Raw genomic sequence first — 25,161 nt, 5'->3', positions numbered from 1 at the left:
TTGCATTTGCCTTCCTATACTCCAAGTGAACTTGCATGTTAACCTTAAGAGAATCCTGAACTAGGGCTCCCAAGCGCCTTTGTGCATTAGATTTCCAAAGACTATTTTCTAAACAGAGAAGGGGAGGGGGGAGGGGGGTGATGACTCTTTTTCTGACTAAAATGAATAACCTCTCACTTTCCCACATAGTATTCCATCTGCCACTTCTTTGCCCACATTGAAGGAGAACTTGGATGTTAGCAATCTCCCCACTTCCTCACACAATGTTCCTCCACTTACTTTTGGGTCATCTCTAAAACCTAGAAACTGGGGCAGTTCCACTTAGTCCTTTTCATTCATGAGAATAGTTGTGGCCCCAACACAGACCTCTGCAGACTTCGAATAGACACCAGCTGCCAACTTGATAAAGGCCCCTTCATCCCTGTTCTCTAGCTTCTGCCAATCAGCCAATCCTGTATTCATGGCAGTACATTCCCCCAACACCATCTTATTTAGCAGCCTCCTGTTCAACACCTTGTCAAAGGACTTCTGGAAATCCAAATATATCGCTCCTTTGTCTAACTTGCTCATTATCTCCTCAAAAGAATCCCAACAGATTTGTCAGGCTTGACCTCCCCTTAATGAAGCTATGCTGACTCCACCCTATTTTATCAATATACTTGCAAATACTTCACAATCTCATCCTTAATAAACAGACTGTAAAACCTTACCAACAACTGAGGTGAGGCAACTGGCCTATAATTTCCTTTTTCTGACTCCCTCCCTTCTTAAATAGGGGTGGTACATTAGCCATTTCCTGTCCTCTGCAAACAGTCCGGACTCCAATAATTCCTGAAAAATTACAGCCAATGCGTCCACAACCTCCTTCAGAACTCTGGGGTGTAGTCCATCCGGTCCAGGTGATTTATCCCCCTTCAGCTTCCTTCATCATCTTCTGTGATGGCCACTACGTTAATGCCTGCTCATGGATTAAGTTCCAGTATGTTGCTAGTGTCTTTCATGGTGAAAATTGATTCAAAGTAGCTATTCAGTTCCTACACCATTTCTTTGTTCCCCACTGCTGTTTTGCCAGTCTTCCAAAGTCCGATCTTGCCTCTCTTACCTTTCAGATATCTAAACAAAATCTTGCAATCTGCTTTTATATTCCTAGCTAGCTTACCCTATTTTATCTTCGTTCTTCCCCCTGCCTTATTTTTAGTTATCCTTTGCTGGTTTCGCAAAAGCTTTTTAATCCTCTGGCTTCCCACTAACATTGTCACATTGTATGCTTTTGCTGTTACTTTTATGCTGTCCTCAACTTCCCTACTCAGCCATGATTGCCTCATCCTCCCTTTACACATCACTACATCCAGAATTGCTTGTTCCCTAGTGGAGCAACTTTTGGTAGGATCCAAAGAAAAAATACATTTCCTAGATATTCTACAAATTCCTTTTCTTCAGATCTGCTACCAACCTGATTCCCCCATCCACCTGTATACTGAAGACCCCCATGATTAATGTAATAGTGCCTTTTTTACATGGCTTTTCTATTTCTTATCTTCCCCACATCTTGACTACTGCTAAGAGACCTGTACACAACTCCCATCATGGGATCTTTTTTCCCCTTTGCAGTTTCTCAACTTTACCCATATAGATTCTACACCTTCCAACTCTTTAGCTTTTCTTTCACTTCTTACTAAGAAGGTAACGTGTCTTCTCTGCCCGCCTTTTTGACAGGATATTCTTAGCTATCTAGTTCCCAGCCCTGATCTCCTTCAAGTCTCATCTCGATGAGGCCCACGACATTATATCCTTCAGTTTCAATCTGCACTGAGCTAATTTACCTAGTTGTGTGTACTGTGTGCACACCTTCAGTCCTGCATCGATTGCTCCTTACATACGTGCCCTCTTATCTGCTGTATCCGAGGATATATTCCTGAGCCTTTCCATGCACTGACCTATTGCTTGCCCTGGATCCTCATCCCTTATTTTTTCTTTGAAAAGAAGGGCAAAAGGCTAAGATTTTTAGTTATTACACTCAAAATGCACACGCACAAACAAAAAGTGTAGATGAGTTAATTGGACTGCAGTAAGAAACGGTCAAAAGTTCTTCAATTCCTGCTGTAGTTACTGAAAGACATCTTTGGACAGAAATTCAACACATGGTGCTTCCACAGTAGCACAAGTGATGTGTTCTGGATTGCCATTATTACTTCTTTGTTCTGGAGGTCTAGGAATAAAAAGAGTCAGCGACCACAGTCATTACCTCTTCAATTACTTTGGCATCTGGAAACATGTGTTTTGCCAGATGACGGAAAAAACAAGACAAAGCTTCAGGTTAGGCATCATCATTTACTACTGGTTTTGAAAAAGTGACTGAGCGTTCAAAACAGCCTTGTCGACTTTGTCTGAAGCACGTATTCAAAGAAAAATCATCTTTGAATCATTCAGTATTGTTGTATGGTGTCATTCCAAATTCACCTTACTTACTGACTGACGAGACAAATACTTGTTTTTACGGTTATGAACAGAAATGAAAATTTTCCCATCCTGTGTGGCAGTTGTACATTGTGTCATTTTAGATGGTCCAGGTTCAACATTCATCATGATTGCTTCATCTTGCAAATTGTGGCATCACTCTGCTGCTGGTCACTTCATGTAGGCCTCAAGCTACTTTTCTGGACCATTCAAAAGTTGCTGACTGCTTTCAAGTATGGAGGCATTGGGAGCTCACTTCTATGGTTGTGATTTGTTTCCAGGGTCCCTGGTCAGCTGGTGTTGTTCAGACATGAGCTACACTGTGCAATAGCGTTCCACATGCTTTTTCGTCATCCTGCACTGACCTATGAGATTAATAGCCTAAGAAAAACTGCAGGTTTATAGACAACATGCAGAGGTATGGGATTAGCTGAGTTGCTTTTGCAGGAAGTCTGCATGGACATGATGGGCTGAATAGTCTGTGTCTAGTACTGTAATACACCGACTTTGCGTATCAATTTCTAAAATGCTTTCTTTTGCATAGCCCTACAAAAACTTACTTGACCCTGCAAAGATAGTTCATCTGGACCAAACAAACATGCTACAACAAGCTGACAACGTTTGTTAAATCCAGTATTTGCTTTCCAGCATCTGCAGTCATTGTTTTTACAACGTTTGTTAGAGTATGCACTTTCCTCGAGCTGCACAGCTTCCAGAAGTTGAACATCATGCAGTAACATGACAGTTGATGAGTGTATGCAGGTGGGTGGAGAGACTGAATTTCAGAGACTGCAACTCCAACCAATTGATTCCTTTCTACATGTTGGAGGCCAGAGGTCTAGAGGACAATCCTTCACTTTATTTCATTTTAATACGCGTACACTCATGAAATGTTTTATATTCCTAGCTAGCTTCCTCTTGTGCTCTAACGTATTTGCCCTGATTGATGTTTTGGTCATTCTCTGCTACTCTTGTAATGTGGAATCATAACATTCAGCCCATTGAGTCCACACGACTCCTTCGATGAGCATCCCATCCAGATCCAAGACCCATCACAACCCCATTTTCCATCACCTTATTCAGGTGTTGTCAGTTTGCCCCAGTTGTTTATAACCATAGAATGCTGCAATTAGTCATAATTTTAACAAAATTTAATAAATATTTCAATGTTTATCCCATAATTTCTGGTCCATTGCCACTTCATTAAATTCATGGACTAATGGGTTAACGGTCTTCTGATTTTTGATGTTGAACAAATCCAAGTGATTTTATACATATATTAAAAAAAATTATATTCTTGATCCAAACTCAAGCAATCCTTCAACAGTGGTTCCAATTTTTGTCATGAATGGTGGGCAAATTGTCTGTGCAACTTTGAGATAGTTCACTTTTTGGTACCCAGATTCCCATGACTGCAGTTAATAATGCATTTGAATATCTTGAATACAATACAATAGACTACAATAATGCCCCAATGCAACAAGTTGCAATTTATGGCTTTACCAAAGACAAATGCTTTGTCATTCTCGATGTCTGAGCTCATGTTTGTTTTTTCTCCCCCCTCCCCCAAAGATTATTATTATTATTATTACGATGTCACTCAGGACCACAAAGTCAACCTCAGAGTCCTTCAATCTTTGTATCTCTGCAGAATTATTAAGTTATAACACAAAAGGGTAACAGAAAACAAATTTTCTCTAAAATTTATTGAAGGAATCAGTCATTTGTTCCAAAAGAGAACATTTTCACTTGAAAATTGAAGCTTTATAAAAAGGTGTTTTAATAATGGGGGAGCCAGTGGCCTAATGATATTATTGTTTGATTATTAATCCAGAAATTCAGCTAATGTTCTGGGGATCTGGGTTCAAATTCCACCATGGCAAAAGACGGAATTTTAACTTAGTAAAGAATCTGGAATTAACAGTCTAAAACGTTGATCATGAAACCACTACCGATGGTGAGAAAAATCCATCTGTATTCACATATCCTGTTGGGACAAAAATCTACCACTGTTACCTGGCTTGGCCAACATGTCTCCAAACAAAGTGCTGACTCTTAATTGCCCTCTGGATAATTAGGCATGGGCAAAAAATGCTGGTCGAGCTAGAGATGCCCACATCCCACGAGCGAATAAAAAAAAAATTAAATGAATATCATTTAAATGCACGTACAAATATGGAAATTTCCAGTTGGAAATCTTTTAGTCTTTGGCTGGGACTAGATTGGGTTGGGATATCTGGTTGGCATGGAGTGTCGGACCAAAGGGTCTGTTGCCGTGCTGTACATCTCTATGACTATGACAATTTAAACAAAGTCCATAGTATATTCTTCGATGAACCAACCATCTTTTTTAAAATAGATCAAAGATTGATCATGCTTCATAGGCTTTCAACAAATTGTCTTCCTTGTCCATAAATTCAAAGAGAATCAACAATTTCTCCTCCGTCACTTTATCCAGCTCTGAAAATATTTTACTTCTATTCTTATTTCTTCTTTGGATAGGTAAAGCCAAGGCCATACCTCATTTACACCTGGTTAGGGAAATAGTCAAAACCCCCTTTTCCAACTTACTCTTCAATTGTTCATGCAGTTCAAATAAAAACCTGTTGGGTAATCGAAGTTAGCTAGCTTGTGACATGACTCAGCCATTTTGTATGAGGAATTTCCAAAAACAATATTGCCAGCTGAAGAGATCAAAACTGATCAGCTGCTACTGAGTTGATTGCTACTCATCCACATAGGGAAACAGGAAGCATGAGTCAGTCTGCCAAAGACTCATTATTTATCTTTTTTCTCCTCTCAAATCCATCCCCATTACTGTGGAAAACCAATTGTTAAAATGTACACCATTCTAATAAGCATCAGCTGGTCCCTATTTCTTTGAGCACATCCTTAAAAAGTTCCATCTTTGACAATAGAGTTGGCCGGCTTTGCAAGAGTAGCAATCAGCCAGACAGAAACCTTGGTCCAATGTTTTTCAAAAGAACAGACTTTGAAATCTGTTCCATATAGCTGACATCTAAGAGAACAATTTAATTAGTTTGACCATAACCTTCCACTGGAACCTCAAAATCAAGTGCAATTCCTTTACTGAAACACTTAATTTCACCTTCTCTCAACTGGACTTTACTCCATTTGTTTGCATGTTACGTTCATATGATACAAAATTCAGGATAGGTTTTACTTTCCTTAAAAGGAAGATTGCTTTCGTGTGAACTTTAATAAAAAGAAACTTAAATTTGGTTACTTCTGGAGGTCTGGCGTTTTCTTCATAGTAAATACATAAACACACATTAAAGCGGAGTTGAGAGACAAAAACATCATCTGGCAACATACTTTAGCAAGTTGGTGCCCTTCATGTCAGCATTGTGTGACTGCGCCATATGGGAACTATAAGTAATGTGCTGGTCTTACTGCCTTTGCTTTGCTGTACTACTCTGCTCAGGGAGAGAGGTGGCAGGTGAGGCTACAAGACCTCTTTTTGAGCATTCCACTTAAATTTCATCTTTGCAGAATTTGAATAATGGCTTCAACGTTGCTGGCAATGCATATCAAGTTCTGTGACTGTATGGGCAGTGACAAGACTCCCTGCAGTTGTGGTGGCAGCAAATGCAGACAGGAAAACAAAAAGAAAAATTCAAACTGTCATAGCAACAATTGGGAGGGAAAAGGGAGGAATTTCTTTATCCTTCATGAGTCGGTCTTGTGAATATTAATTTCCTTTTCCTTGATGGTAATACAACAATTACATTTCAATAGCCACCTTTCTAGATCACTGGATTTTGAAATGTTTCAATCACACAATTAATTATACAGCAAGTGGGAAAGTGATTAAGCACCACCAGGAATACTGTATAGATACTGAGCTAAATCAATTTACTATTAGTTCAAAGAGGTCTGTTGGCCATCAGAACTCTACGAATAGTATTGTGAAAGATTTCAAAATATTTACAGAGAGTCAGGACTTGAACTTAGCATCTCATCCAAAGATCAAAATTGAAGTGTCAGAGACTCATTCCATACCGGAATGCAATCTTACATTAAAGATCAAGCTTGGAGCTGGGACTCCAACCAAACTGATAAACAATTATATTTTATAAAGAATTTTCAGATTACTACAAGCAAAATATTACTCAAAAAAGGTTAAGTTTTTGAACTTCAATTGTTCGCCTTACCTCAAATCACAACAACTGGTTATAAGCCATATTTTCTCCCAAAGTGGTTCTGGGTTACTGATTTTTCCATCAAATGACAACTTCATGGTTAGAGGTGATTAATCACTAAAGCTACATCAGTAGTCAATAAAAAGGTCCAATGCTGAGCAAAACTCCAGAAAAATTAGCACAAAAGCACAAAATGGCCTGAGGTACAGGTGATACCCATAACCAGAGCTAGCTTAGACTTTATAAACTATACTCAAACCTACTGTTAAGAAGAGTCTTAACTGCATTCTGTGATGCAGCGGATGATAGTTTCATCTCAGACTCAAGTGTTTCAGGTCCCACTTTGGAGACTTCAGCACAAAACCTTAGATGAGACTCAACTGCAGAGCAGAGGAACTGCTACATTGTCGGAGGCACTGTTTTGCCAATGATGACGATGAAAATGATGGTATGTTAAAGTAAGGTATTGTCAACTCTCAGCTTGATGTAAAATATAAAGCAACACTTTAAAAAGAAGTTATGTGCAGAGGTGTGGCCAATATTAATCCCTCAATCATGAATAAAACATTTGGGCATCATATTTGTGGAGCACTTAGTGCATAAATTGGCTGCTGTATTTCTTGTATGACATCAGAGACTTGCACTTATAAAATGTTATTCAATAAGCATGAAGCCCTAGAGTTGTAAAAAGGTGTTTCAAGAATGTAATATTTTCTCCATTGTTTACATTAGAAACTAGAGAAGCCAGAACACCTGCCCATTGATGAGCAGTTAACGTTAAAACTCTCATCCAAAAAACAAAAACTGAAATTGATACTGGAAATATCTCTACATCAGACCCAGTATTAAGTGATTTGTCTCCAGTAAGCCTGCAAAACTTGCACCAATAGCCAAGGAGAATATATTAGTCTTTGCTATAATGATCATTTCAATAAAAGTGGTATGCCATTTTTCAAGGTCAAACATAAAAAGAACAATTGAGCATGTGAACGGGAGACAACTGGCCCTGCAAGTGTATCCTGGCAAGGATTTGCTTCTCAAGGAGACACGATGATGATATAAATAGACCAACACCCACTGTTCCAGAATGCAATTCAAAATAAAAAGTTACAGCTTTTAGAATATTTTTCAGCAGATAAGACTTTTGCTGCTCCTTTAATATACTGAATCTAAATATATCATCCATTACAAACTTGACAAACATCAACTTAGTTCTGCCCCTTCCTTTGGCAACAGTAGCATTCCAACTACTTTTATCTCATGCTGAAATCATTACCTTTTCATTCTCCAAAGTTTCTACATGAGCTCCTTTTGGAAACCTAAATCGAGGGGGAAAAAAGAACTCATTTCAGACAGCATTTCTAACAAATGAATTTATGCTTCACATATTTAATTTTCAAATATTTTCTGATAAGCTTGTCAATAATTCCTTTACCAATCAAAGGCTGAACAATTTTGGCTTAACAATTGTCTTTCTGAAGCAAGAGCAAGAATCCTAGTCTCAATTTATAAGATAGTATATCCATATCTTTAACAAGTATTGCAGGAACATAAAACATAGCCTTACATTACTGTAACCACAAAAGGTCGAGCAACCATCATATACACAAATTAAATAGTTGATTTTTCTGTAACCTTTTCTGTTTGAAAACTTGAGGTGCTCCCAAACAAGACTTTAATTTAATAGATGCCTTAACCAATTGTGCAATTTGAAAGTTCAATGTTCCTTCTGCCGCAGTGAGTCATTGGCATCTTTCAATCATGCAATAAAAGAAATGGACAAATCCATTCAACTTAGTTGGTAACATATTGCTCACCCAGTGCTAGCCTCACTCAATCTACTAGAAAAGCTGAGCCAAGCACAGACAATACACCATCTTTGAAACTTGATTTTAAATACTCTACTTACTTCCAGTTCAAAGTCTGATAAATAAGCTTTCTCTGGAACCTTCAAAACAGAAAAAAAAACACACTTACCGAGACCAACAGAGAACCGGGTATCTAATACAGGTCATTCTGCTGTAACACACGTTTCGTTAACACTAATTCGCTATAAAACAAATGACAAATAGGGATACTATTCTTAAAGTGCAAAGTTTTAAAAGTGTGCATTGGTTATAATGAGATTCCAGCCCCATTAGTTTAAATGGTGCCGCTATTATACGATTTTCTTATAACATGGGATTATGATAACGGGAACTACTGCATTATAGCAGAATTGACTGTACAAATAAATAGACATCTTCCAAATAAAATGTTTAGCAACATCAGATCATTTAAAATAAGCAATACTAATGCAAGAATCGAAGTGAATTATTTAGTACTTTATTCTTTTATTTCACATGCACACAAATTTAAAAAATACCAATCCATTGTTTGGGGGCAAGAGAAACAAATATTTTAAGCAAATGGAGGGAAAGTCAATCTATTACACCTGTTTTTAAATATTCTACTTGTTTTAAAAAAGCATACTACAATTAGCTTCATGCTCCTGCTTGGAGTCTACACATCTGAATTTCTTTTCGTTTTCCAAGTAGATAACAGTAATAACTCAGGAAGCCCCAGAATGGAAAGGAACATCATTTATTGCTGAACACCAAAGCAGAACCACTAGTGTAAACTAGTGTTCCATCATGGGACAGACAGTTCTGCAAACCCTGGGTCTGCTACATATGTACTTTTTTTTTTAAAACAATCCAGAAGTGTTCTTCCATCAAACTTAATGCTTTTTTCCCTCCCCTGTCACCCAGGGTTTTCTTTTCCCTATTAACCTCCACCAGTAAATCATCCATGCTTCCAATTGTAGACTGGTTTGTAGATATTTTCTAATTACCTGCTCAGAAATGTTATAATACAGGTCTGGCACAGGTGGATTTTGAACCCAGGTCTCTTGGTCCACAGGTAGGGACAATACCATTGCACCACATCAGCCCCCTTTCTCCGCCCAACACCAGCAATTATAAAGTTCAGAAACAAGGAAGTCAAATACTGGAATCACTATTTTGAATTAATTTGTCCAATAATGTTATGGCACATTTCTGGAGTTCCTGGTTCAGAGGTGCAGCACGGTGGCTCAGTGGTTAGCACTGCTACCTCAAACGCCAGGAAATAGGGTTCAATTCCACATTTGGGTGAGTGCGGAGTTTGACATTCTGCCAGTGTCTCGTGGATTTCTTCCCACAGTCCAAAGATGAGCACGTTTGATGGATTGGCCATGCTAAATGTCTGTGTCCAGGGATGTGTAGGTTAGGTGTTAGCCATGGGAAAATACAGGGTCACAGGGATAGGTCAGGGTGGAATTGTGTTTGCAGGGCCATGTTTACTCGATGGGCTGAATGGCCTGTGTATCCACATAGTAAGGATTCTATGACAGATAGAGATAGTATCTAGTGCCATATGAAATCTCCAGATCTGTTTTATATTTAGAAAAATCTAAATCAACCTGTTGAGATATGACACACCTCTGGTGCAGGTGGAGATGTGAACCAGGCTGCCTAGCTCAGAAACAGGGTCATACCACTGCATGCCAAGTCCCTCAATTTTATTGCAGACATTCGGAGTAGGTAGGACTTAAACCTGGCTTCCTAGCCCAGAGGTTGGGACACCAGCACTGCATCACAAGAGACCCATGGATTTGCTTTATAAATTTCCTTATAAACCTGCCCCAATATTATCATGCACCTTTACAGAAAAAAAAAGATATTTGAACCCAGGCCTACCAGTTCAGAAGTAAGCACACTACCACTACACATTGAGCCCCCCCACCCCCGCCATCTGCTTTACAAAATATATTTGAACCAACCTATTCAAAGGTATTATTACATATCTTTGAAGAGATGGGATTGGAACCCAGATCTTCTGGTCAACAGGCAGGTTTGTTTTATACAATATTTTAAAGTGAGGTGGGATTTGAGCTCTCAGCTTTCAGATTACAAATTCTTCCATTCACCATACTTCCATACTAAGGGGTTGCACCACCCAAAAGAACTTAGATAATGAGTACCAGCTGGATAGGCTATCGTGTATTACCAAGAGAACTCATACCTCGGGAGCTCTACAAGGAGATTAATTAGCAATTCCCCATGAACCATGTTTGGGGTTATCACAATAACCAATGCCCATTTGAAAGTTTACTGTTGAAACTACATTCCAGATTTTAACCATCTATAACCTAACAACGATGAGCTCATGTAATGGTTCTGTTGCAAAGCCAACTACTGACAATATTGAATCAGTGTGAGTAAAGTTATCCAGTTGTCTCCTCATACTGATTTTGCAGATTTCAAATCAAGACTACATTTGGGATGTACAATATAAGGCATCCAAGTCATTTGAAGGAGGGAGGGTTTGTGAAGAGAAGAAAGGCAAGAAGCACAATGTTCTGGTCCTGGCACAGCTGTCCAGTGTCTGTCTATGGTTGAGAGTGTGGTGCTGGAAAAGCACAGCAGGTCAGGCAGCATCCAAGGAGCAAGAGAATCGACATTTCAGGCATAAACCTTTCATCAGGGATGGGAATACTTCTGAGGACATAGAACAGTAGAGGTCCATTGCAGGTCTGGGACAGCGTGGCCTGAGCTGTTCAGGTAGAGATGGTGGCGCTTGGCTGCTAGCATGGAGCGAAGGATCTGGACAATCATTTCTGAAGATTTTGAATTTGTAGTACATACTGGTTATCCTGTTCAGGTCCAAATTGTGTTGGTCTGAATGTGGTCCAGAGACCATGTGGAATCAGTCAATTCCATAGGCAGGCACTGAATTCTTCTGAGGACATAGAACAGCAGAGGCTTAAGCCCGAAACATCAATTCTCCTGCTCCTCTGATGTTGCTTTTCCAGCAATACAATCTATACTCTGATCTCGAGCATTTGCAGTCTTCACTTTCTCCCAGTGTTTGATCATGCACAGCTTTGAATACTGGGTGAAGGAGGAAATGGGCTGGGCAGAGATTCTTTGCCACACAAACACATACTACATTTTAGTAGGTGAAAAAAAAATCATAAAATCTTCCGAGAACAGAAAAGAAAACTCAATCATATGAACGCATTATATACATACCTTTTTTTTTAAACTAACAGCATAGTCAATTGTCTATGTATGCAAGTTTGTCCGTTTTTTTTAAGAAACTATATATTCATAACATAACTAGTTTCAAAATAAACTAATATTTTTCCAACTTACCCAGTACATGGATCCAGTTCAATACTACCATTATCATCTTTTAACAAGTCTTCAACCTTCTCCCTGGAATGATTTTTAAAAATTTAAGTGCACACATTCCAGAACAATCTGTTTACTAAGCAAGTCAATTTGATTCAAACACAGAAATAGTATATCATGAGGCTAAATAAAGATGACTTTTATCTTCATTAGAATCCATTCATCTGCAATCTCTTTGTATGTTTGTCAAGAAACACCGATGCTTAGCGGCTAGGACTAGAGTTTTTACAATTGGGCTGCATTATTATCATGATTGAAAGAATGACAGTGCAGAAATTAAGCTGAAATTCTAAAGTAGAGGATGGTGGTACAAATCATTTATCACTCTTACAGTCAGATGTACAGCACAGAAACAGACCCTTTGGTCTAACTTGCTCATGCCAACTAGATATCCCAACCCAATCTAATCCCACCTGCCAGCACCTGGCCCATGTCCCTCCAAACCCTTCCTATTCACATACACATCCAGATGTCTTTTAAATGTTGTGATTGTACGAGCCTTCACCACTTCTTCCGACAGCTCATTCCATACACGTAACACCCTCTGCGTGAAAAAAGTTGCCCCTTGAGTCTCTCATATGTTTCACCTCTCACCCTAAACCTATGCCCTCTAGTTCTGGACTCCTCCATCCCAGGGAAAAGACTCTGTCTATTTATCCTATCCTAGCACGGACCCCGGACGCACTCCACTGGTCACATACCTGCAGTCTGACAAGGATCCTTCCATTACTATTCTCCACTTCCTACCATCAAGCCAATTGTGTATCCAATTTGGTAAAAACAGTGACTGCAGATGCTGGAAACCAGATTCTGGATTAGTGGTGCTAGAAGAGCACAGCAGTTCAGGCAGCATCCAAGTAGCTTCGAAATCGACGTTTCGGGCAAAAGCCCTTCATCAGGAATCCCTGATGAAGGGCTTTTGCCCGAAACGTAGATTTCGAAGCTACTTGGATGCTGCCTGAACTGCTGTGCTCTTCCAGCACCACTAATCCAGAATGTGTATCCAATTTGCCAATTCTCCCTGGATTCCATACCATCTAACCTTCCAGAGCAGCCTAACACATGGAACCTTATCAAAAGCCTTACTGAAGTCCATATAGCCCTGCCCTCATCAACCTTCCTGGTCACTTCAAAAGAACTCTAACAAATTTGAGGCATGATGTCCAATTCACAAAGCCACGCTGACTACTCCTAATCAAACCCTGTCTTTCCAAATGCATACGTATCGAATGCCTCAGAATCTTAAGTAATGTGGCCACCACAGAGGTTAGGCTTACTGGTCTATAGTTCACAGGCTTTTCTTTGCAACCCTTCTTGAATAATGGCACAACATTCGCTAGTCTCCAGTCTTTCTGGACCTCACTTGTGGGTAACAATGATGCAAATATATCAGCCAGGAGCTCCATCAATTTCTTGTCTAGCCCTTTGCAGTGTTCTTGGATAAACCTGATCAGGAACAGGAGATTTGCCCACCTGTACTTTCCAATACATCCAACACCTCCTCTAGCATCATTTGGACAGTCCCCAAGATAGGACAACTAACTTCTCCAAGTTCCCAAGCCTTCATGTCTTTTTTAATGGTAAACACAGGAGAAATATTAGTTGAGAACCTTGCCTATCCCCTGCAGTTCTACAAACACATGTCCACTTTGATTTTTCAGGGGCCCCCTATTCTCTAAATATTCTTTTTTCTTCAACTCACTTAAAAGTACATTTTTGGATTCACCCTAATGTTCTTAGCAAAGGCTATCTTGTCCCACCATTTTGCCCTTCAGTAAACTCCTGCATTCCCGGTATACCTCCAGGGATTTCCTTGATGCCAGCCAGCTGTACCTGAGCCACACCTTCTTTTTTCCTCAAAGCCTCAATATCTCATCATTTAGGGTTCTCTATTCCAGCCAACCTTGCCCTTCACCCTCACAGGAACATTTAGACCTTGACCTCACTTTTAAAGGCCTCCCACTTGCCAGAGGTCCCTTTGCTTCCCAACAAACTACTCCAAATCAACTCCTGCAAGTTCCTGTCAAACTCCATCAAAATTCACCTTTCCCCAATTTAGAACTTGAACCTGTGAACCAGATTAGTCCATCTCCCTAACTATTCTAAAATTATCAGAACTACAGTCACCAGTCCTCTGTGTGAGGTGTACTTGAGTTATATTCAAATAATCTCTCAATAAAAGCAAGAGTTCTGCCCACCAGTTCTTTTTTGATCTAAGTTTACCTGGGTCACATCTACTGAAAGCCCACAAAAAAAATCATGCCCAAATCATTAAAATCCATAAAATTATTAACCAATCATTTGCAATGGAGACTTGCAACTCTACAGTCACGCAGCAAAAGAAGTTAGCACCTTCACAAAAAGATGGGAGAAAATCTGGGCAGAATTCTAAGCCAAAAGAGTAATGCAATTTAAAAAAAAATTAAATATTCACCAGAAGCAATGTGAACTAAAGTTCAAATTTTCACTTAAATCTTCTGACATTTTAAATATAGGCTACCTAAAAAAAAAAATTGCCTCCAAGATTCTTAAAAACTTGCATGCAACTACACGTGGTTGGAAAGTAATTGCTCATCTCCTTTCAGCTGGGACATGGGAATTCAATGTTTCATTCTGACACTATGCAGAATAATAAACTGATGCCAGCAACAGGCTCAATCAGACTCGCTTTTCCTTCATCAATAACAACTGAAAGGCAAAGCTAACTGTTAAATAATTCAATGAACAAGCAAAGAACCTTAAAATTATTTCGTATTCATCGGACTTACACAATATTCTCAATAAAACTGCGATGTTCTTCTGGGATAACAACAGGCCCTTTAGTAGAATTTGGCGAAATGAAAGATGGCGTTCCTGTACCATTAGACTGATTATGCTTTTCCTCTAATTGCTCTCGAAGTTGCCGTTCTTCTTCCTGATTTAAGTATGGGATTCCTGTAAAATTTAAAATACCAACTAGTAGTTTTTCAGAAGTGTCAAAATAATTGCACCACAGTTTAAAATTTGAAGATACTGACTGAAAATACAGTGGAACCAGATAATATTCAGGACAACAGGCTTCACTGCCTGAGATGTACTAAAACATTCTAGCCACAAACAAGAAATTTAAAATATCAATTTCTGACTCAAGAACCAAGGCTAGTGACTTCGCAAAGAGCTCAATAGGAAGAGCAATTCTAGATTCCCTCATCGCAACAGAAAATTGTCATAAGCACTCTTTCTTACATTTTTGGAAAGAGATCTTAGCCCCAATTTCTCCAGAAGTACCTACTCACCATCTCGGAAGACTTTATTGAAATCAAATCCTTGGTTGGCAAGAAAATCAATACTCGAACTCTGAAAGAAAACAAGAGCACTATAATTATTTTGTTTTACCAAAAATAAACCCATCCGCCTCGTTTAGGTAAACCAGTCATAAAATGTTCAATTTGTACTGTCCCTAAGCAAATGTGTTACACAAAAAAGTATTTGGTCATCATCTCAATGAGACCTTGATTCACACAAGCTTCCCACATTCCTGCACGTAATCACTGTTGTAAAGTACTTTTGAAGTGCAAAGTACTTTGGGACATTCAGAAGTTGTAAACGGTAATCTATAAAAGGTAAGTCTTTTGCCCTTCAACAACTCCTTCTTCAGAATTGCACTGGCTTTCTACAAGGTCATGCTGAAGTATAAAATGTAAGTTTAGGTTTTATTTAAGCAACTTATTTATCTGCTAGTTAGTGATACAATACTAACCAATGATATTCCTCACTGATTGCCAGAATCTGATTTACAAGATGTAGGAGCAAAAACATAGAACTGAAGTGTAGCAGTAGGCCATTCAACCCTTCAAGACAGTTCTGCCTTGACTTTGACCATGGCTGATCCTCTATCTCAATGTCATATTCCCACTTTCACCCCATACCTTATTACACATTACAAGATCCAATTCCCTAACTCTGATTAGATTCATAACATTTTGTCCCAAATACACACTGAATTTTCCTCATGACTACCTTTGCCAATATAGAGTCATAGAAATACACAGCATGGAAACAGACCCTTCAGTCCAACTTGTCCACGCCAACCAGATATCCCAACCTAATCTCACCCCATTTGCCAGCACTTAGCCCACATCCCTCTAAACTCTTCCTATTCATATACCCATCCAAATGCCTTTTCAATGTTGCAGTTGTACCAGCCTCCAGCACTTTATCGGGCAGCTCATTCCATACACACACCACCCTCTGCGTGAAAATGTTGCCCTTAGGACTCTCATATCTTTCCCCTCTCACACTAAACCTATGCCCTCTAGTTCTGGACTCCCTCATCCCAAGGAAAAGATTGTCTCTTTATCCTATCCATGCCCCTCATGATTTTGTAAATCTCTAAGCTCACCCCTCAGCGTCTGACGCTCCAGGGAAAACCACCCCAGTGTTTTCAGACTCGCCCTATAGCTCAAATCCTCCAATTCTGCCAACATCCTTGTAAATCTTTTCTAAACCCTTTCAAGTTTCACAACATCCTTCTGATAGGAAGAAGACCAGAACTGCACACAATATTCCAAAACTGGTCAAACCAATGACCTGTACAGCCACAACACTACCTCCCAACTCCTGTACTCAATACTCTGACCACTAAAGGAAAGCATACCCAACGCCTTCTTCACTATTCTCTCTACCTGTGACTCCACTTTCAAGGAGCTATGAACCTGCACTCCAAGGACCTTACCAGTATATGTATGTGTATAAGTCCTGTTAAGATTTGCTTTCCCAAAATGCAGCACCTCACATTTATCTAAATTAAACTCCACCTGCCACTCCTCAGCCCATTGGCCCTTCTGATCAAGAACCAATTGTAATCAGAGGTAATCTTCTTCACTACACCTCCAAATTTGGTGCCATCTGCAAACTTACTAACTATACTTCCTATGTTCATATCCAAATCATTTACATAAATGAAGAAAACTCAGCAACAATCTTTGTGGCACTCTAGTCAGAAAAACAAGCCTCCACCATCACTCAGTCTTCCACCTTTCAGCCAGTTCTGTATCCAAATAGCTAGTTCTCCCTGTATTCCACGAGATCTAACCTTGCTCACCAGTCTCCCATGGGGAGACTTGTCAAACGCCTTACTGAAGTCCATATAGACAATGTCCATCACTCTGCCTGCAATTCTCTTTGTTACTTCCTCAAAAAACTCAATCAAGTTTGTGAGTCATGATTTCCCACGCACAACACCATGTTCACTATCCCTAATCAGTCCTTGCCTTTCCAAATACATGTACATCCTGTCCCTCAGGATTCCTTCCAACAACTTGCCCACCAACATCATCAGGCTCACTGGTCTATAGTTCCCTGGCTTGTCCTTACCAACTTTCTTAAATAATGGTACCACATTAGCCAGCCTCCAGTCTTCTGGCACCTCACCTGTGACTATCAATAATACAAATATCTCAGCAAGGGGCCCAGCAATCACATCCCACAGAGTTCTAGATACACCTGATCAGGTCCTGGGGACTTTACTCACCTTAATGTGTTTTAAGACATTCAGCACTTCCTCCTGTAATATGGACATTTTTCAAGATGTCATCATCTATTTCCCTACATTCTATATCTTCCATATCCTTCTCCACAGTAAATAGCTCCACACAAAGGCTGCATGCTGATCTTTGAAGGGTCCTATTCTTTCCCTAGTTACCCTTTTGACCTTAATGTATTGTACAAACCCATTGGATTCTCCTTAACCCTATTTGTCAAAGCTATTTGATGTCCCCTTTTTGCCCTCCTGATTTCCCTATTATGCATACTTATACAGCCTTTATAATCGAAGGATTCATTCAATCTATTCTGTCTATACCTGACATACGCTTCCTTCTTTTTCTTAACCAAACCCTCAATTTCTCTCGTCATCCAGCATTCCCTCCACCTTCCAGCCTTTCCTTTCACCCTATCAGCAAGAGTTCAGAGATAGTACACTCCTACCTCATTTCTGAAGGCTTCCCATTTCCTAGCCAGCCTTTTTTTAAAAAAAATAATCTGTGAACATCTCCCCCCAATCAGCTTTTGAAAGTTTGTGCCTAATATCATCAAAATTAGCCTTCCTCTAATTTAGAATTTCAACTGTACGATCTAGTCTATCCTTTTCCATCACTGCTTTGAAACTAATAAAATTATGGTTCCTGGCCCCAAAGTGCTCCCCCACTGGCACCTCAGTCACCTGCTCTGCCTTATTTCCCAAAAGTGGGTTAAATTTTGCACCTTCTCTGGTAGGTAAATCCAAGTACTGACTCAGAAAACTTTCTTGTACATTCTTAAATTCCTCTCCATCTAAACGCTAAACACTATGGCAGTCCCAGTCTAATGTTTGGAAAGTTAAAATTCCCTACCATAACCATCCTCTAATTCTCACAAATAACTGAAATCTTCTTACAAATTTGTTTCTCAATTTCCCGCTGGCTATTAGGGTATCTATAATACAATCTCAATAAAAGGTAATCATGCTTCCTCATTTCTCAGTTCTAAACAATTAACTTCCCTGGATGTATTTCCGATAATATCCTCCCTCGGTATAGCTGTAATGCTATCCCTTACCAAAAATGGGCGGCACGGTGGCACAGTGGTTAACACTGCTGCCTCACAGTGCCAGAGAACCGGGTTCAATTCCAACCTCAGGCGACTGACTGTGTGGAGTTTGCACGTTATCCCAGTGTCTGCGTGGGTTTCCTCCGGGTGCTCCGGTTCCCTCCCACAGTCCAAAGATGTGCAGGCCAGGTGAATTGGCCATGCTAAATTGCCCGTAGTGAAAGGTAAGGGGTAAATGTAGGGGTATGCATCTAAAAAATCTAAAACAAAACGCCACTTCCCCCTCCTCTCTTAGATGAGATTAGATTAGATTACTTACAGTGTGGAAACAGGCCCTTCAACCCAACAAGTCCACACCGACCCGCCGAAGCGCAACCCACCCATACCCCTACATCTACCCCTTACCTAACACTACGGGCAATTTAGCATAGCCAATTCACCTAACCTGCACCTCTTTGGACTGTGGGAGGAAACCGGAGCACCCGGAGGAAACCCACGCAGACACGGGGAGAATGTGCAAACTCCACACAGAGAGTCGCCTGAGGCAGGAATTGAACCCGGGTCTCTGGCGCTGTGAGGCAGCAGTGCTAACCACTGTGCCACCGTGCCGCCCCTTTCAGTCCATCCTGTCGCATGTTTCTCCTGCAACATTAAGCAGCCAATCCTGTCCATCCTTGAGCCATGTTTATGTAATTGCTATGATATCCCAGTCCCATACATACCCAGAGTTTGGCTGCCTTTACGTTTTATGTAGATTGAGAAACTCAGTTATTGGTGAATAATTTACTGCTTTGTTTTACATACTGTACTCACCACTAGTTTTATTTTCTGTCCTACAGAATAGCTGCTCAGAGGCCTATAGATTACTTCCACCTGTGTAGTTTTCTCCTTATTTCTTACCTCCACATAAATAGATTGATTTTTGGATGATGTTGAATCCTTCTTATCGTACTTACTCCATTTCCACACCACCTTTTGCTTTCTGTCCATTCTAAAGTCACTATCCCTAAATATTTAAATTCCCAACTTAGATGTTCTCGTAACCATGTTTCTTTAATGTTTATCATATCCACTGTTTGCATCGTTAATCCATTTTTTTTTATTTTGAAGCATCTGTCTATTTGGTCTTCAGAAAAAAACTCAAAATGACCTGTTGGTTTATTTCCCTTCTTTGCAGATCACTAAATTACAATAGCCGAACACTATACAAAAAAAAGGTACAAAATACAGACAATTAGAGTATTATAGTACCAACAAGATGAACTATAGAATAGTGTGGAAACAGGCCCTTCAGCCCAGCAAGTTCACACTGACCGTCCAAACAGAATCCCACCCAGACCCATTCCCCATATTCTTCTGCTTTACCCCTAAGGCACCTAACCTTCACATCCCTGGACACTATGGGCAATTTAGCATGGCCAATTCACCTAACCTGCACATCTTTGGATTGTGGGAGGAAACCAGAGCACCCAGAGGAAACCCACACAGACACGGTGAATGTGCAAACATCACACTTGATTCTACAAACCATCAGTTGTCAGTTCTTAGCTACCTACATGTCATACTAGCACTGATTAATGGGCAGTATTGCACACATTTGGGTTTTCATTGACATACTTTTACAAATCAATGCAGCAAATGTGGTACAAAGACAGAGGCATACTAATCACTCGACTGCAATCCATCCATACACACAGAACGATTAAAAAAAAAGGAGAAAAAAAAATCAATTGAATAAGAATAACCCCAAACTAAATAAAATAATTGCATAGTTGCGCTCTTCATTAGTAATTGCATCTTTGTTCAACTAACTAGTTATAAACCACTCAGTTTTCCTTATGTAGATCACAAGACTGTCTAACCTCTCCAAGGTACTGGCTGACAATACCAGGGCAGCAACTATTCTCTATTTAATTTGCAGCTGTAATGAGATAAAATTCAAATTAGGTCAGCTAATATCATTACAATGAGGTATTGTGCAAACATTTCATTCAAACATAGGAAAAGTCTCAAAATGGGAGTGAGGAGAGAGTGCAAAATAAATTCCTATTTAGTGACCCCTGCTGGAGAGTCATGTACATGAACAACAGAAGATAGTATTAAGAATGGGCTTGGTCGGATACTGCATTACAATCCATTACTACCAACGTGCACTTCAAAACAGACATTTTAACTGTTAGAACCCTTGCTGATTTTTTGTTTTTAAAAAAAAACTTTTTCATTTGGAGCAGTGAAGTGCAAGCAGAGAGCTGAAAGGTGACCTGTGGCAGCACAGTGTTCAAAAAGGAGAGACAGAAAGAACAAACAAGCTCTTATTTGTTTTTGAGGCCAGGAATCAAGGTTAATTGCAGGTTGGTTATTGATCAAAGTACTGTAAAAGGAGTCTGGAATGAAAGAAGGCTTAACCAGATAGCAATTGTTTGGCCAGTTACAATGGTTGCTACCTGGGAATTAGTTCCAGCACATCGGAGATAGAACTTGAAGGGGGAAAGAGGTCAGGGTTTTCTGAACTGTGGGTTTGAGGGGGGTTTGGCTATTGATGCCACAGCATGAATATTTGAAAGCTCCCTGCCTAACCTCTGATTATCAGCTATTGAAAGTTTAGAGAACAGAAACTAAGCATTATTGAATCTTCAGAGTGAACTGGAACAAGTGACATTGATCAACATCTTCAGAAAACCAGGAGAGAATCACACGTACTTGTGAAACATTTCAATGTCGAAACTGGTTAATTACTCTGGCCCGTTTTGTTACTTTTTTTAAAAAAAAACAGAAATCACTTATCTGTGTTTTGCTGCATGTCTTTTGAGACAGGGGGTGTGGGCTGAAAACAAACTTTTGAGTTTAAATCATAGACATTAGATGACTTCTTGGTTTAACTTGTTCTGCTAAATTTACTGTATTATTAATACATTGTTAAGACTTTTGTTTAAGCTATAAACCTGGCATCTCGTGTTTTTGAAGTGTTGGTCTGGTTATTCAGAAAGTTTGGTTAGGAATCAATGTAGTCAACCTTTAGGGTCTTTTGAAGGTTTTAATTTTGCTGTGTTTTGAATACTGATGTCAGGAGGCTGTTTGATTCAGCTATCAGCCTCCATGTTGTAATCATGTTGAAAGAAGTTCTGAACATTTTTTCCCAATCATAGAAGAAAAACAACTGGTGAGCCAAAGGAAGAGTTAAGAGGGGTACTAAAGAGCTTTTGTGGACAAGGGGGTGTAGTTGGGGTAAAAATAGCAGTTTAGGACAAGAGACAAAAGTACTGCAAATGCTGGGAACCTGCAACAAACAGAAATATGCTGCAGATACATGGCAGATGGCTACCTGACCTGCTGAGTACTTGCAGCATCTTCTGAAGAGTCCTAATAGACTTGAACAGCTTCTCTTTTGCCTTTATTTTTCTGATGTAATGAATATTACAAGTGTGAGAGCAAAAGCGAGACCGAGAACCTACCAACAAATATAATACTGCCTCAGCACTAAAAGCTCAGCAAAGTCAACTGAAATTTTGTTTTCTAGTGCAGGGGTCCGATTCCACAACCTTCTGACTTTGATTCTGCATCCCTAACTGAGCCAACCTGACATCAAGAATTATAAAATGTCTCAAATTTCAGTAAACAATGTATTTTTTTTAAAATACTGTCCTGAATTCACTGTACTCAATGGACAGAAATTGTAAACGGGGCAGTGAAAAAAAAAATCAATGTTACAAAAACAAGAACAGGCAAAAAAAGTTACAAGGTAGTGAAATTCAGTAATCATGAAAAAAGACTTGTATCTCTGGAATACATTTCACTATTCCAGAACATCCCACAGTGCTTTGCAACCAAGGAAGTACTTTTGATGGGGCGTCACTGGATGCACTGTAGGAAACGTGGACATTGAATTGAGCACTGATGGTCCCGAAGGTCATTAAAAAGGTAGCAGGTAAAAATACATTCAGAATCCGAGGTTTAATTAATAGCAACAGCAAGGAGATTCTGTTGATCTCGAGTAAGACGCTAGTTCAGTCTCAGCTGGAGTACTGGGCCCAATTCTGGGCATGGCACTTCAGGAGGATGTGAAGGTGTCAGAAAGAATGTAGATAAGCTTCAGGCAATCGTTCCATGGATGAGGAATTTCGGTTATGTAGATTGGACAAAGTAGGACTGTGTTCCTTGAGGAAGAGAAGTCTGAAAAGAGGTCTGATGTATGTATTCAAAATCACAAGCATTCCCAAGTAGGAAGAATACACTTGCACAAGGACCATGACTGAGGGGATTCAGATTTGAAAAGAAACAAATGCTCTTCACTCTCTAATGATACTAAGTAAGGATCTTCATTCGGAGAGGTGGCTCAGGCACGATGGGCCAAATGGGTAACATTTGCACTCGAACAAGTGTGTGATTGAAACTGCAATGTGATAATAACCAGACAATTTGTCTTTTGTGATGTTGTTCAAAGGACAACATGGGGATAACTTATGCCAGAGTAGGAGACCTACCAGAGCCAATTTTCCACATCTTGGGAGCCTCTCCTGGGTAGTGGACAAAGAAGAATTCCATCATAATTTCCAACATGTTAGCTCAGCCTTCAGCTGATAGAAGAAGAACATATTTGAGGATCAGATTCTCAAAAAAAACTTAAGACTAAGGTCAATACTTACTGGACAGCAGCAAGCTTTTATATGCTACAGACTTGGATGACCACACAGCAAGAATCTTAAAGTAACAGATGCACCACCAGCAGTGCCTTCACAAGACACTCAGTCCAGGGGCAAGAAAGGCAGTCCAAACAGTCTTCCAAGCCAACTTTCACTGCATGAAGAGGATTGGGGCATATCACTCATGTCTGTCACAAAACCTCTGAAGCAACTGTTCTGTTTGGAACTTGGTCATGGCAGGAGATACCCAATTAGACAGCAAAAACATGCTAAAGATGTCCTTAAAAGTTTCTTAAGAGGTCAAACAGCCCTGCCGATTCACGTGAGATCCTGCCTTCTGATATTCCAAAATGGAGAGGGGTCATCCAAGGGGGAACCAAATATCTTGAGAAACTTCAATGTTTAGAAGAGAAGTCTAAACATTAGCAGTTTCTTCACACCTCCAATCTCCATCATTCAAACAGCTCACGCCTTGCACGTGGCAGAGTCAGTGATTGCATATTGAATTTCTCAGCTATTTCAGCACCATAGTGAAAGCAAGTCACCTTCAATCTCAGAAGACTGCATAAGAGACAAGAAGATGGGATAACTTCCCTGTCCTTCCTAAAAATGGGATCTTTTACATCCACCTGGAGTGTAGGTTGGGCCCCAGCTTAATACTTGGCATATCAGTATTGCGAAGGATGTCAACTTAGACTTTTGTCCTTAAGTCCTGAGATAGATCTTCAGCCCATACATTTTGAATCAAAGACAAAAGTGCAACCGACCTAAGTACAAGACCTCAAAGTTCAAATAACTCAGCAAAATCAGATTTTACTTGTCAATATCTTAAATAAGCCAAACATTCTGAATTCAATTTATTGTTAAATGTTAAAGTGCCCATTTTGCTTGAATTTATTTTCAAGGTAGCTCACAAACTCATAAATTGAGGTTGAACGGTTTGTCCAACCTACATCCATACTAACTGAATCCAAGTGTGAACAAATGTATCAACAGAACCATGTGTAAATCCAGAAGGTGCAGTTTCAGTTGACTGCAATTTCTCACTTGCAAGTTTACCCTATTTGCCCAGATAAATGACAGCCCTTCAAGAATAATGAAACTGCACATTAAATACTTCAAAGCATTCTAGATGTAATAAAGGGCATAAATCATGGAGGAAAAACAAACCATTTCCATCTGAATTTTGAAATATGAAGAATTAGCCTGTTGGCTTCCTAGGTGAATTCAAGAGAATGCCAAGATCTTCACTTTAAACAGCTTAAAATAAAAGCAAGTTACTGGGGCAGGACGATTTAAACTTTGCCACAATTCACACATAGCAAATAAAAAAGGAGCAAAGTAAGCCTTTCCTATGTGCATTCAAACACACTACAGTATTCCTGCAGGATATTTATCTTCACCGACAGTATGACCACTTTACCAACTACATGTTTTTCTTACCTGGCAAACAAACTTAACATCAGGTGAATTTCTAGAAAGTGGTTTTGGAAATATGTAGAAGTTAAAGGTCTTCATTATGTGCCTGCAGAGCAAAAACAAATTAGTGAGTAAGAACTTGTGTTTTAGTACTACTTATCATGTCAACAATTGCTCTTTTGGGAAAAGGATCAGCTGTGACATTATCTGCTGTGCAGGAAGGAAGTTGCACTCACGGGAACAAACCGGGTTTATACAACCCATTCTCGTAACTTGACACTCAAAATGTTAATATTATTCTACCAAAGGTCCACTGCACCCCTCGAAAAGCCATCATCTCTTTCCTGATGTGTGATGACCAATTGGAGCACAGCCTCTTAAACTCGTGTATTTAAAACATTTTGGGGAAAGAAAAATGTAAGTCCTTACTTACATTTTGTAATTATGGGCTACCACAGCATAATGCTTATGTTGCTGGACTTCTAATCCAGACTTCAAATCCAACCATTAAAACATGTATCATTAAATAAACCTGTGATTAAAAAAATCCTTCACTATTGGTGACCAAAAAAAAACTTCAGATTGTTGTGAAAACTAATCTGAATTACCAAGAGTTTTAGGGAAGAATATCTACCAACTTTACTTGACTGGGTCTAAATGCTTGGAGTCACATTTCTCTTAGCTTCACTGGGGTGCTGA

At 39.6% G+C, this 25,161-nt stretch overlaps 1 protein-coding gene across 3 annotated transcripts in view; it reads right to left on the bottom strand.

Annotated features, from left to right (window-relative positions):
* The window catches only part of LOC140464616 (poly(A)-specific ribonuclease PARN-like), a 173,298-nt gene that overhangs the window by 137,214 nt on the left and 10,923 nt on the right, over nucleotides 1–25,161 (bottom strand). For all 3 annotated transcript variants that reach the window (XR_011954947.1, XM_072559918.1, XM_072559917.1), the window contains exons 5-10: nucleotides 24,487–24,568; nucleotides 15,112–15,172; nucleotides 14,605–14,770; nucleotides 11,798–11,860; nucleotides 8,530–8,568; nucleotides 7,897–7,939 (exon numbers count right to left, since the gene is read on the bottom strand). Coding sequence is in view for 2 of the 3 variants with exons in the window: in XM_072559918.1 (XP_072416019.1) it covers nucleotides 7,897–7,939; nucleotides 8,530–8,568; nucleotides 11,798–11,860; nucleotides 14,605–14,770; nucleotides 15,112–15,172; nucleotides 24,487–24,568 (454 nt within the window). In the remaining variant the exon portion in view is untranslated. The remainder of the gene's footprint in view (nucleotides 1–7,896; nucleotides 7,940–8,529; nucleotides 8,569–11,797; nucleotides 11,861–14,604; nucleotides 14,771–15,111; nucleotides 15,173–24,486; nucleotides 24,569–25,161) is intronic.

The sequence above is a fragment of the Chiloscyllium punctatum genome, chromosome 40, assembly GCF_047496795.1.
Source record: "Chiloscyllium punctatum isolate Juve2018m chromosome 40, sChiPun1.3, whole genome shotgun sequence".
NCBI classification, from domain to species: domain Eukaryota; kingdom Metazoa; phylum Chordata; class Chondrichthyes; order Orectolobiformes; family Hemiscylliidae; genus Chiloscyllium; species Chiloscyllium punctatum.
The sequence above is the reverse complement of the archived record's forward strand: the minus strand, read 5'-3'. Positions and strand labels throughout refer to the sequence as shown.